This window comes from Indicator indicator, chromosome 1 (genome assembly GCF_027791375.1).
Source record: "Indicator indicator isolate 239-I01 chromosome 1, UM_Iind_1.1, whole genome shotgun sequence".
Taxonomy (NCBI): domain Eukaryota; kingdom Metazoa; phylum Chordata; class Aves; order Piciformes; family Indicatoridae; genus Indicator; species Indicator indicator.
In genome coordinates, this window is record NC_072010.1 from 124,358,469 (window position 1) to 124,372,659 (window position 14,191).

The 14,191-nt window shown below is 41.2% G+C and overlaps 1 protein-coding gene across 5 annotated transcripts in view; it reads left to right on the forward strand.

Moving 5' to 3' along the window:
- The window catches only part of DMD (dystrophin), an 851,798-nt gene that overhangs the window by 791,335 nt on the left and 46,272 nt on the right, over positions 1-14,191 (forward strand). For all 5 annotated transcript variants that reach the window (XM_054391265.1, XM_054391273.1, XM_054391280.1 and 2 more), the window contains 2 exons: positions 1,568-1,725; positions 11,106-11,272. In XM_054391265.1, coding sequence (XP_054247240.1) covers positions 1,568-1,725; positions 11,106-11,272 — 325 coding nt within the window. The remainder of the gene's footprint in view (positions 1-1,567; positions 1,726-11,105; positions 11,273-14,191) is intronic.

A 14,191-nucleotide genomic window follows, 5' to 3' on the forward strand; every position in this document is an offset into this window, starting at 1 on the left:
CAGTCCCTCAATCATTGTTGTAGCCCTCTGTTGGACTCTATCCAGTAGATACTTGTCCCTTCTGAACTGGGGAGCCCAAAACTGGATGCAGTATTCCAGGTGAGGTCCCACTAAAGCAGAGTAGAGGGGAAGGAGAACCTCCCTCTATCTGCTGGACACACTCTTAATGCACCCCAGGATACCATTGGCCTTGTCCTCAAGGGCATGTTCCTGACTGGTGGATAACTTGTTACCCACCAGGACTCCCAGGTCCTCCTCCACAGGGCTGCTCTCCAGCAGATCACCTCCCAACCTGTAGTTGCAGTGCAGTTGCTTTTAGTACTGCTACAATTGTGTGATGAGTCGCACTCCTTTAATTTTTTTTTTCACTTATTTGTGCAGCAGAGCAGAATTGGTTGTTCTAGATCACAAGTCTTCAGGCTTGCAGAGGTGATGGAGAGATTTATCCCAAAATTATTTATTATTAAACTAGGCTTGGCAAGAGAGAAATTCGTGTAATTAAAAAAAAAATAATTCCTTCCCTATCTATTCCTTTGGAAGAAAGCAGGTGTCTTAGCAGCAGTAGGAAAGCAGTGCTGAAGCACCTTTATAGTTGTGCCCCTGTGTCAGGTGAATTATTAAGGCAACTCCATAATTAGAGTGGTTTTTTATTTCAGCCATCTCTCTCTCCTTGTCTTGGCTTGGGTTTTTTTGGGTGGGGGGGTCTTTTTTTTTCTGGTTGTGTGTTTGTTTGCTTTTTTTCAACTCTTTGAAACAAAAGGAGAATTTATTCAGATCATGTATTGTCAGCAGGGATATTACCCAGTTCAGTTAATGCTAACCTGATTTTTCTCATTATTGTGAACTCTAAAACTTCCTCAATGTATATGAAGTATAACTGATTCCCACCATATTAAATTGAGCTTATGAAGGGATAATTCTGTCCTGTAAAGATTCTTTTCTAGAATGGTGCAGTAACAGAACATGACTTCAAGTGACATTTCACTTCAGAGGTGGAAACTTAATATGACAATAAGATTCCTGGTGGATGGCAGGTTCTTTTGGACTGTAATGTTTTTGTTTCATTTTAGAAATACTTTTGGATTACAAGATTATGATATATTGGAGTGAAGGAGCTCTTGGGTTTCAGTTCAGTTCATCTGCATTCCCTGAGTTGTATGTTGATTGCTAAGGCTTCAAATTTGCCACGTTCTATGAGGTTATTTTACTGTTAAATGATTTTTTACAAGCATTTATGTTGCTGGGGCTCAAGGATCCTGCTGTTTAGTTAGCTGTGTTATAAAGTAACAGCTGCTGTTATCAGTAATGCCACAGGTGCTGTTAGAATGGTCTTTCTTCCCAGGTACAAGCCAATAATGCTATTAAAAATTATCACTAGACTGTGTGTTTAACAGAAACCCTTTATGTTTATGGGAAGAGAAGCAGCCAAACTGAAGGTGTGTTTGTGTTTGTGCCTGCCAAGGTTGTTGCCCACGCTCACAAGCCTTCGAAACGCTGCAGAGTTCCATGCTATTTGCCTCATCCCAGTGGTGATGCTTTAGCTCTGGTGTCCTTTTCCTTCCTCCAGATCTGTTCAAGCAAGTGGCAAGCTCCACTGGCTTCTGTGACCAGCGCCGGCTGGGGCTCCTGCTGCACGATTCCATCCAGATCCCTCGGCAGCTGGGGGAAGTGGCCTCCTTTGGGGGCAGCAATATCGAGCCGAGTGTCAGAAGCTGCTTCCAGTTTGTAAGTTCATGTTTGCTCACTGTTCGTTTTCTGATTTGTATTTTATACAAATACAAGTAGCCTGCCCATTCTGAAGAGGATTGAAAATCTGAAAGGATTAGGGTGCTGATGGTCATTTAGTAGTGGCATTCATTGGTTTAATAAACCATTCTTTTGGGTATTAGCCCATTTCTCTGACCCTTGTGGATGAAGCCCCGATTATGCTCTTACCCAGGCAACAATTGTCATCAAGGCTTATATTGTAATTGGAATCTGCAAGCAGTTTAAGTCTTTCCTGCAGCAGCTCTTGATTTTACAATTCTGTGCTGCCAGCAGATAGATCACCATTTACTGCTGCCATGTAGGTGAACAGCAATGGTTAATCTAAATTTCGGGCAGTGACAGCCAGGTGCCCAGGGGAGCAACAGAAAAGGAGCAACTGCCTCCAGTGCTGTCTAGAGGCCAGGATTGCTCAGTGAGCTCCTTCCACTGCTTGATTAGATAATGCCAGTTTTCTTTAAGGAGTACTGAAAGAATTCCTGTCCTGTCTGTTGAGGAATACATGGCAAACTGGAAGCTCTTTTTCAAACTTGTAAGTTACTTAATCTGGGGAGGAAGAGAGTTAAAGGAATTATTCATCCTTCTCCTAACCACCAGCAGAATGCATAAGATGAAGACAGCTGCTTAATGAAAAGGTAGAGGAGGGGAGGTAATGTATGGTCTGTGATTAACTCTCAATGCATCCTCTACATTACAATGGATGAAATGCTCTTTTCCCATTCGCTGAGCATCCCAGGGGAATTTTTTTGTTTGGTTGGGGGCGGAAGGAGTTGTTTGCTTTCTTGCCTGCTGCTCAAGTTTCATTATGTGGTAGTTTCAGTTCTGTAGAGAGCAAAACAAGGCAAGTCGGGTTTTTTTTGCAATGCGTATTAATGCTTGGAAGTAGTCTTCTTATACACAATGACTCTGGAAAGAATCTAATTCTAAAATCACCACAAACTTCAGCTGTGATTGGATGTTTGCTTTCTGTATTGTTTAAACTTCTTTTAACACATTATTTCAACAGGATGCACATTTTCCCATGTCTGTCATTCATGTCTTGACCTTTTATAATTATAATCCTTGTTTGATGCCGTTTCCAAATCAATATTTTATAGGACCATATCTGAAGTTGATAACCCATGCTGATAAGCTATGCGTAGTAGTGTTGATAGCTGGGTTATGCCTTTCTTTAGAAGTCAAGGCTTGAACCTACACTGGGCTTTCCAGTGAGACCAACACAAAATGATGTCACAGCAAATTCATGGTCAAAAGCTATTTGTGCATTCCACAGAAATTAAGACTCGTTGAATCTTATAATTTTCCCAAGTGAATAGTCACAGCACTTTGAACACTGCTGAAAAACTCATAAGGAAGGGGACTTCAGAATCTGACAAAACCATGGGGTTTGAAAGAGGGCTGCCATTCTATGTGTTTATACTAGGTAAAAACAATAGAATTCATAGTGATGGAACACACAAAAACTATTTTTTATCAAGTAGGAAGAAGATCTTGGAATAAATATTTGCTTGACTAAAACAAGTTAGCAGCATTGTCATGGCAAATAAAGATGTGCCAGTGGGCTGAATGCTGCACTGCATCTACCTGCCAGCATTTCATAGAGTAATAGAATGGTTTGGGTTGGAAGGGACCTTAAAGATCATCTATATACAACCCCCAGCCATGGGCAGAGACACCGTCCACTAGAACAGGTTGCTCAAGGCTTCATCCAACCTGGCTTGGAACATGTCCAGGGAAGGGGCATTCACAGCCTCCCTGGGCGACCCATTCCGGTGTCTGACCACCCTCACTGTAAATAATTTCTTCCTAATATCCAGTCTAAATCTACAGCCTCTTCCAGCTTAAATCCATTCTCTCTCAATCTACCACTACAAGGCCTGGTAAAAAGTCCTCTGGGTGAAGCCTCTTTTTAACTTGCAGAGTGGGGAGGGTAGTTTCTGACCTGAGTTGCAGCTGAACAGATGATCTGAGAGAGCCAGAGAGGAGGAGAGAAGCTCGGTTGAAAGGAAATACAAAAATAAGCAGGATGAAATCCTAGGGAGAGGAGCAGAAATCCAAATGTAGGAAGAGCCCTGATGAAGAAGAGGGAGAAGGAACTAAGGAGTGGAAAAAGAGTATGGGGCACCCTTAAGCAATGATGGCGAGAACAGAGTAGGAATAATAATGACAAAGGAAATGGAAGGGTAGGGAGGATGAGACCCAAAAGAAAGGGGCAGCTAGGAGTGGGGATGGCAGTAGTAATAAGACCTTTCCGGAAGAAAGGGAGGAGGGAAGCACAGAGACATCCTGTAGGATGGTGGTGCACGGGGGGCATGACGGTCCTCAATGCAGAGGTGCTGGAGAGATGGAAGCAGGGAGCATCCTGGGAAACAAAGCTGTGCTGGAGGAGCTGGGCAGCTGAGGAGGACTGCACCAGGAACTCGGTGGCCTCCTTTTACAGAAGTGAGATAATTCAATTTTGAAAAATATTGTGAGGATTCATAGTTTACATTACTGTGTGGAAACTAAATTAAGTCTGTCTTTGAACGCCCTCAGTGAGGAATGCTCTCTTTTCATTGTTTTGGGGGGTTTTTGTTGTTTGGTTTTCTTTCTTTCCTTTTCTGCTTTGTTTTTTTCTTGCTGGTGATAATAGGCTAGCAATAAATTGCAATCATGTCAGTCTGCAACAAATGTGTGCTTCAGACATGGCTCTCCCTGCCCCCTTAGGTTAGGTGCCGTGGCAACAGCCTTCTATGTCTGTACAACAGGAAAAAAAAAAAAGGGGGGGGGGGATGTTTACTGTTCCCAGCAATAAGAGAGGAAATCTCTCCTGCTTTATGGTTTGAAGTGTGAATCCTTGAGCATGAGGGTTGGGCAAGGCAGATTTCCCAGCCTGGCTGTTGGCAGCAGCTGATGCTGCCTGCTCTCAGGGAAGAGGTCCCCTTACTGCAGGCTACTGCTGCTCTCTTGCTTTTCACCCTCCCAGCACCAATTCTTGCTTTCCGTAGTTTTCTTCACATACAGGAAGTTGCTGATAGTAATTGTTGGGAGAGAAAGGATGTGGGACTCATTTTTCTTTACAAGGGGAAGGGGATTTCTTCTTTGAGATTGTAGGAAAAAAGATTTTTTTAGTGAGACCAAAGAGCATTTGAAGAATAATATATGGATCTACCTGGGCTCAGACTGAGTGAATTTGGTGTCACTGCAGTGTGAAACTACTTTCTTGTTAGTTCTGTGATGGGTACATTTTTGAAGTAAACAGGATAGGGAACTGATATGGATTGAAGGACACACACACTATTTTAATCACAGTGGAAAATTATTCATATATTTTCCTTGTATACTGTAAATAGGACCTAGGAATTAACATCACTGCCTTGAATGAGTTACTGTGCCATTGGGATGTTTCAGAAATGTGATGTGAAAACGGAGTGCAGCTCAGATGAGAATGTGTTTTGCTGTTTCTCAATAGAGTTTTGGATATCTAGTTCTTGGTATGCTTTTTTCTGTGTGTGTATTTGAAGTACAGTACTCATGAAGAACTATTACAGGTGAAGTGAAGGAGTAGTAAAATATGTACAGTTAATTCATATCTGTATTTTCAACCTTTCTGTTTCATTTTGCTTTGACAGAGGAAATTATTTGAATATTATGTCTTGTGTAGTCTTCATTTCTAGGTTTGCACTTGATAAGGCAAAGTCAGTCTGTTTTTTCACAACCACTCCAAATTTAGGTGGAGTTGGGGTATTGCAAATTTTGGCCAGGACTGTGGTAGTGACTTTGGCTGCCAGTGATGTGATTTGCATTGGCTGGGCAGCTGTCTTGTGAGAGATGGGTTTGGAATTTTTTTTTTTTTTAACAGTTGGGGAATACCAATATTGTGTACAAGGAGCTGTAGTTATATAGAGGTTTATATGAAAATAACATACAAATGCTATGTTACTGTTGAGGGACTCTCTCTGTTTTGAGAGAAGCAGGCAGCCCTTCTTTCTATTCATGAGGTATTTCTTCAGCTTTTGTTCCTGACAGGGGAGAGCTAGCCTGAGGGAACTAGCAAATCCTTCGTCAAGCTGCTGTGCTGTAAATGTCATAAAACAGTAATTCTGGTTTTATTTCAGTAGGATTTTGTGAACCTGCCTGACCTTGGGAGGCACTCTTAGAGAGCCCTACAAGTGAAGTGCTTTAAAGGGCTATCTTAAAATGGTTTAGGAGATGGGGATTGGGAGTGGGAAGATACCGTTTTTCAAGGGTGGGTGATATAAAACTAAGTACAATAATTCACTTCTGGATTCCTGGGTTTTATTAAAACATTGATTTGCCAGTGCAATGAAGTGGAATGCAAGAGGTTGAAGCCATAATGTTAAGGATTTATTCCAAGGTTTGAGACAGATTTAAGCAGTTTCTATCACCCAAAATTAACCTTTGTAATAATCCTCTTTCTTGACTATGAAACAGCACTTGCCTTGAAAACAACAAATTCTGGAGTTTTGTTTTCTTACCAGACAGCAATGGGGAGAATGTGGAAGTACTCAGGAAGCTGCTCAGTAGTGGAAGACAAAGTTGCACAGGGTTAGGTCTGACTCCAGGGAGACAAAGCTGCCTTTCATGGCTTACTCTGCATTTTTAAACTTCAACAAGTCCTAAGAATCCCGTTCTGCAATTTGGTTTGTCCGAAATGATATTTACCTGGACTAATGTGAAGCTTTCCATCCAGGCTATGAAAATTCCATTAAATTCACAATGCTAATTTATTTCCAGTTAATTTCCTATAGAAATCTACACAATATAGCTCACTGAAAATGTATCCACAATTTGTGCTGTGTTTTCTATCCAAAAGCAAATCACACTGATCACATAGTTTGAACCACATTTCACATTATGGATAGATAAAGTTAGTATAGTGTAGAATCTTTTTTAAACTACAAGCTGCAAAATGGGGGAGAGGCACACACCAAGAAATTCAACTCCCAAGCAGTGCATAAAGATGCTAGCACCACCCAATTTCCTACTTCCCCCCCCCCCACACACATTGTTTTTGCAAAGTAAATACTGAAAAGCAGATGTCTGGAACATAATGAATTTCAATGTGCCCCATAACAAATTGTTACTTGTAAGATGGAAAGGGCTTTATGAGTTTTGCTTTATGATTCACTCTGTTATTACCATAAAAATTGAGAGTTGCAGAGAAATGTGTTCAAGAAAAGAACCATTAATATTCCTTACAGCTTGATCTTGTTGGTTGAAATACGGAACTGTATGAAGTCAGACTTTGTCCCTTATGCAAAAATCTTCAGCTGCTGCCTTTGCTGGATTTAGAGATTATTAAAAAAAAAAAAATCAGAATAGCAGTTCAGGGAACAGTTGAGAACCGTCTGTCCTATACTCTCTGACCCTGACCAGCTTTTCTCCATGTGGCTTTAAATCTTCATGTAATATAATTCGGAACCAATTCTGATACATTTTAATGCACCTAATCTCTCTGAGCACAGGTTTAGTACAGTCAGCCTGCAGAGCTCTGGCTGGGCAGCTATTGGGACTGCTGGCAATTGACAGTGACTGCAAAATTAAAATAGGTCTTTGGATGTTACAGAAAGTCTTTCGTTGCTGCAACGTTTCCCCTGCAAATTCAAAGCAGCTACAAGTGGAGAGCAGTGCTCATTCTTATTCAGACTGCAGCATTTCCATACACTTCATGTTTTTCTATTAAAAACGGCATATTAAAGAGATCCTCTTAAATTTTTTTTGAGACTTAGAGGACCTCTGTATTAAAAGTGCAGTCTGCTATACAGGGTAATGGTTTGCTAGAGTAGTTCCTGGCTGATACTGGTTCACTGAGTAAGCCACAGAAAGTCTCTCTCCAACTCTTTTACTACCCTGACTGCTAGCTGAAAAATAGACATATAGAGGATCATATTTTATAAATATGCCTTTCTCTTAGGAGAGTTCTAGAATTAATTTAATTCTATTGAATTCACTGATGTCCTGCAGCAAAAAGCAGTATCTGCTGTTCTGAACAAATTCTGTTGCTAGTGTTGGCTGGATTTTATTATAATTCTGATTTTCTCTCTCTCTCTTTCTTTTTTTTTTCATTCCTTTGAAGGGTTTTCTAAATTCTGCTATCTGAAAAGAAAAAGGAAATAGTAGGATTTAATGCAGAAGTTGTTAAATTTCATATAAGACCTATAGTGAATATTACATTGTGAGAGACTTCATCTGAATAACTGTAGTTATGTTGTGGTTTGATGGTAGTACTCCAAATATCCAAAAAGGATGTGTATGACTGTACCAGAAAGCCATATATGTGGAGCTTAAATGCCATCCACAGGAATCTTTAGATGGTTTCCAAACTACCATTTTGGGATTAGCATTTCAAGATAAAAGCCCAGGGAAAAAAAAAATCTCTTTGTTTCTAATTAACTAAAGTATTGCAGTAGCATTTTAAGTCAATTCTACTGCAATGCATTATTCAGATATTCTAGGCTTGTCTTTTTTCCACATCTTTCTTTTGACCAGGGGTTCTGTTTAGAGACTTTGCATTATTCTCAGTCTTCAAGTATTGATTAGTTAACTTGTATGTCAAGATTATAAAAAGTGTTAGCTTTTAAAAAACCCTGAACATTCAAGTAATTGGTTTTCCCTATGGCTTGCTCTCTTTTAGATCAGTTGTGATTTTTTTTCCTCTCCAAATTCAGTGCTAGCATTTTTAGTTGAATAAGGTTTTAGCTAGGTTATGCTACATTCAGATTTCACAAGAAACTGAAAAAGTAACTGAGAGAAAGAATAAAAAAAAATTCCCAGCCCTCAATCCTCTATTCATCTTGGTCCATTACATGATACATTAATGCTTATTATTTATTTAAATGCTTCAAATAGGTTTGGAACCACAAAGGAAGGCTGTCTGCCTTGTGAAGTTTGAAATATAAAAGACTGGCCTGCTGAGGACTGTATTTGAAAGCCCAGAGATAAAGGAAAACAGAGGACTTAGACATGTTCATCACATAAATATGCTGTTTCCATTGGGTAACATGGAAGGAAATGTCTCAAAGCATTTGAATTAGCACATAGGGTTTAGGGAAATGGAGCGGGACAGTATCCTGCTTCATCACAGAATGTTAGGGGTTGAAAGTGACCTCAAAGGATCATCCAGTCCAACCCCCCTGCCAGAGCAGATCACCTGGAGTAGATCACACAGAAATACATCCAGGAGGGTTTTGAATGTCTTCAGAGGAGATTCCACAACCTCTCTGAGCAGCCTGTTCCAGTGTTCTGACACTCTCACACTGAAAAATTCTTTTCCTCATGCTTACATGGAAATTCCTGTGTCTCAGCTTCCACCCATTGCCCCTTGTTCCATCATTGGGCATCACCAAGAAGAGCTTGACTCCATCCTCTTGGCACTCACCCTTTACATCTTTATAAATATGAATGAGGTCACCCCTTAGTCTCTTCCTCTTCAAACTAAAAAGACCTAAGTCTCTCCTCATAAGGAAGATGTTCCACTCCCTTAATCATCTTTGTGGCTCTGCATTGGACTCTTTCAAGCAGTTCCCCGAGCCTTCTTGAACTGAGGGGCCCAGAACTGGACACTGTCCTTCATTGCTTGGGCTGTTCCCTGTGCCGACCCACCCTCCCTGCCAGAGCCCTTCACTGTTTCCACCTGATCCATCACCTTCCTCTTAACACTGAAACCAGCTCCCAGGTTCTCATATAACCAATTTTGTGCTGTCTTTGCACTACCCTGCATGTCAGAGAGATGTTCCCCATACACCTCTGTCAATTCACTGTTTTCCTTTATTCTGCATTGTTTCTTCTAGTGGCTGGTACAGTGTGACCTCTAGTCATGCAGATAGATCACTGCTGTCCCCTGTTGCCTGTGTTTCTCACCTTCTTGCTGTTTCTTTTTCCATAGTGTAGGTGCTGCCAGGTAGGGATGATACATCATTTTTTGTGTGTGTAAGGTGCCTGCTGCAAGGGGGTTCAGCTCCATGGCTGAACTGCCTCGAAGAGATACCTGAACTGCTGTGGAAGAGATACCCAAAATTATCACATTGTTTAGGGTGTTAATAGAAGGCAGCAGAGGAACGAGGCTGTTGGGAAATGTTCTGTAGCAGTTTTAGGCTGATGCCTAGGAAATTTTCCACAGATCTTGAGTACAAAGTGGTAGAATGTAAACAAGTTACCATTGGATGTAAAGGGAAAATAATGATAATGTCTAAATTATGCCATTGGTCTGATAATTAACATGAAGTTAGCTGCATAAACTATTCTGTTCTTTCTCAGCTTTTGCTTGGCTGTTGCTGACCTTGGCTCCGTTCTTTTTGTGGCTAAGTAACTAACAAGCTACACTCTGCTCTTTTCCCTTGTACAGGGGGGAAGAGAGCAGAGAGGAGGAAGCTATTGGTAACCCCCTGGTTTTGTCCAGGGGGGTCCTTGTGTTGTTTATAAATTGTAAATATATGTAAATACTGTACACTTTGTACATATTAATTGCATTTCATATATCTAGATTTTAGTTTGTTTGTAACTACAGCTTCATTTGCTTCCATCCCAAACTGAACTGGTCTGGCAATTTTATTTTGGGGGATAGTTCTCCAAATTAGTTGGGGGTTAATTTCAACCCACCATGTGTTCAGAGGCTTTTCTGTTGCTGGCAAAGAGGTGAAAGCAGGAAGTAATGGAATATGAGTCTAAACTGGTGGTATTCTGTGGGACAAAACTGTGTTGTGTTTGCAGGCAGTGATGGGAAATTTAGTCATCATATGATGGGAAGAGGGACTGTAAGGCATTTGAAGGAGGCAGTTTCCATGTTCAACAACAGGCTTGAGAAGGGATTTGAATGGTTTCCTTACACAAGCATTTTGAAGAAAGGTCAGCATGACAATGAGGGATGTTAGAAGGAGAAAGGAATTTTTTTGATCAAAACACGGGCAAGTTTAAGGGCTTGGATAACACAAACTGTTTTGAAAATAGGTGAGAAGCAGTTCTATGCAGGTTCAGATAAGAGAGACAGGAGACATGAGATTAGGCATCAAAGATGATCCTGTAAGTGGATGATTTTCTCTGTGACAGAGTACATGGTAGTGCTGACTATTATAATAGGCAATAAGAAAAAGAGACATGTGAAATGTTAATAGTAGTTTTCTGCTCCTGGCTTAAGGCAGGCTCCTGAAGGTTTTTTGCTGTTTGATTTTTTTTTTTTGTTGGGTTTGGTTTGGTTTTTTTAATGAATGGCTGGACTGGGGGAATAGCTGGAGTAAGGGAAAAGGGATGGAATAGGTAGGAAGTTAATGGCTTGAACCTTTAATTAACTAGTAGTAGATCACTTGTATTCAAACTCAGTTTTTCTTCCCCTTCTCTTACAGGCCAACAACAAACCAGAGATTGAAGCAGCCCTCTTCCTGGACTGGATGAGGTTGGAACCACAGTCCATGGTGTGGCTGCCTGTCTTGCACAGGGTGGCTGCTGCTGAGACTGCCAAACACCAAGCAAAGTGTAACATCTGCAAGGAGTGTCCAATTATTGGATTCAGGTACAAACTCGCTTCATCTCTGCCATGTGTGCTATTATTTGGTGGATCAAGAGCTCTGCTTGTTTCCAGGCAAATCATGCACTTAATTTTATGCATGTTGTTCAGGGAAAAAAACACAAGGGAGAGTGACACCTAGGCTGGGTACAGTGATGGGAGAGGTGAAGAGATGACCTGGATGAGGGACCAGAGTGTGCTGTCAGCAAGTTTGCTCCTGATGCAAAAGTGGGAGTGGCTGACACAACTGAAGGCTGTGCTGCCATTCAGCCAGACGTGGACAGGCTGGAGACTTGGGCAGGGAGAAATTTAATGAAATACAGCAAGAGCAAGTGTGGAGTTTTGCATCTGGGAAAGAGCAACCCCATGGACCAGTATAGGTTGGGGACTGACTTGTTGGAGAGCAACGTAAGAGAAAGGGACCTGGGGGTCCTGGTAGATAGGATTACCATGAGCCAGCAATGTGCCCTTGTAGTCAAGAAAGACAGTGGTCTCCTGGGCTGCATTAGAAGGGGAGTGGTTAGAAGGTCAAGTGGTTAGAAGATTCTCCTCCCCCTCTACTCTTCTCTGGTGAGGCCACATCTGGAATATTGTGTCCAGTTCTGGACTCCTCAGTTCAAGAAGGGAAATGCTTTAAAGAGTCCAGCGCAGAGCCACAAAGATGATTGAGTGGAACATCTCCCTCTGAGGAAGGGCTGAGGGAGCTGGAGCTCTTTAGTTTGGAGAAGACTGAAGTGTGACCTCATTAATGTTTATCATTATATGAAGGCTGAGTGTCAGGAGGATGGATCCAGGCTCTTCTCAGTGATGTCTGATGATAGGACAAGGGGCTTTGGGTGCAAGCTGGAGCATAGGAGATTCCATGTGAACATAAAGGAAAACTTTTTCACTGTGAAGGTGACAAACCACTGGAACAGGCTGCCCGGAGAGGTTGTGGAGTCTCCGTCTCTGGAGACATTCAAAACTCGCCTGGACACATTCCTGTGTAACCTATTCTAGGTGCTTCTGTTCTGGCATGAGGGTTGGACTGAATGATCTTTTGAGGTCCTTTCCATCCCCTAAGATTCTATGATTCTGTGAGAACAAAAGTCATCTCTCAGTTAAGATAATGGCCTGTCCTCTGTGTCCAAATCTTTCTATGCCTCAACCAAAGTATTGGTGGCTTTCACCACTGGTGCAATTTGCTATACATTCAGTGTGTCCTATGCATGCAGTTACATTTTCTGAACTGCTTGCTATCATGGTATTAAACAAGAAGATGGCTTGGAAATTCGCAGGCATGTAAAGCTGCATGTGTGTTTCTCAAAGCAAGTATGTTGTTGGTGAAACATTAACCTAAAGTGGGGGAAAACGTTGCTGGTCTGTTTAAACATCTGGATCTGCACCATGGTTACTATGGCAATGAATAAGTCCCTGTGTTGTAAAATGGCTGTGTGTTTGTATGCCTGTTGAGAATCCACTTAACAGCTAAGTAAATACTCACTTTCAATTATGCTGAGACTTGTTTTATCACTTTGCTTTGCAATAGCTGCTTTGTATGGTTTCTGTCCTTTTTATGCACAGCCTTCTTTTACTACTGGCATTTCTCTTCCTATGGTATTCTGTTGTTTATAATGAATGTTCTGTAATTTTGTTTCTAAAACCTAGATAGGCAACAGCAAGCAGTACAACATAGAAAAGCCATCATTTTGCTCTAACCTGGGAGAGTATGAATGTTGCTTTTATGCATGTGGTGGGGCAGTGCTTTCTACTATGCAATTTCACAGGCAGTGGGAAGAGAGTGAAATAATGAAGGTATTGCTTTGTTTTGAATCTGAGTTTTTGTTCAGTGAGGCTGTTCCTCTAATCGTCTAAATTCTTCTGCTGCTGCTTTTATTCCCCTTGAATATCTAAACTGGGAAATAATACATATTAGTGAGGAAGAGGTGGGGTGGGATGTCAGTAGTTCAACACAAGCACAAAGTCTTATTTTCTCCTTCCTAAACACAGTTTATGAACTCCTGAGTTACTTACACATTTTTTTATAAAGACAGAGACAAGTAGGTGGAATTCAAAAATGCAGCACTTGGAAAATCAAAGGATGGCAAATGAATGGATGGTCTGTAGTGAGCATTGAGAACTCGGGAAGTGGACACTGGAGCTCTGTGTTTGCATCTAGTTTTACTTGACTGATCTCATCTGTCTCTTAAATTTATATAACAAATCTATTATGATAGTAGAATCTGTCTGTCACAGATTTTTTTTTTTCCTTTGGCTTTGCAAGTCATTGAAACCCTCTTGACAAAAAGATACTGTATTGGAAGGCTTTTAGAAAGCTAATACTGTGTGCCTCAGTATGTATAAAACAATGTTCTTTTGAGGTCATTGTGGCCGAACAGCTTCGTGCATTTGGAACAAGGCAACCCTTATTGCCTCCAACTCTTTCAAGCACTTCAGCATAGCAGATAAAACAGTTAGCTGCCTCATAGAGCTGATGAGATTAAATAATGGCCTGAAAGTGTATTTGGAGTTTTGCACGGATGGAATGCCACACAGGAAAATTGTTTTGATAGAGGTGCTAGGAAAGACACAAACAAATTTCTGCCTTGTATGCAGCACTTCAGAGCTTGCTGGAGGGACTCATTGGTGAGGGCTTTCCTTGAATTTTACTTCCTGGGGACATTCTGTGCAAGCAATCATTATGAAGAGCAAAAGAACTGAAATTAGCATTATAGAAATGTCTTCCATATATTGAGAGAGAGACTGTGCAGAAACCTTTGCTGGTGGCCCGTGTTAAAACACGTTTTTCAAGATTCAGATCTCTGATAAACATCTGAGGCAGCAATGCCTGTCCCGTGGTGGAGGAGCAGTGCCTGGCATTGCACAGTGTGTGACATCTCAAACTTGACAAGCTGATATGAAGCACTCACGTACAAAGCTCTGACG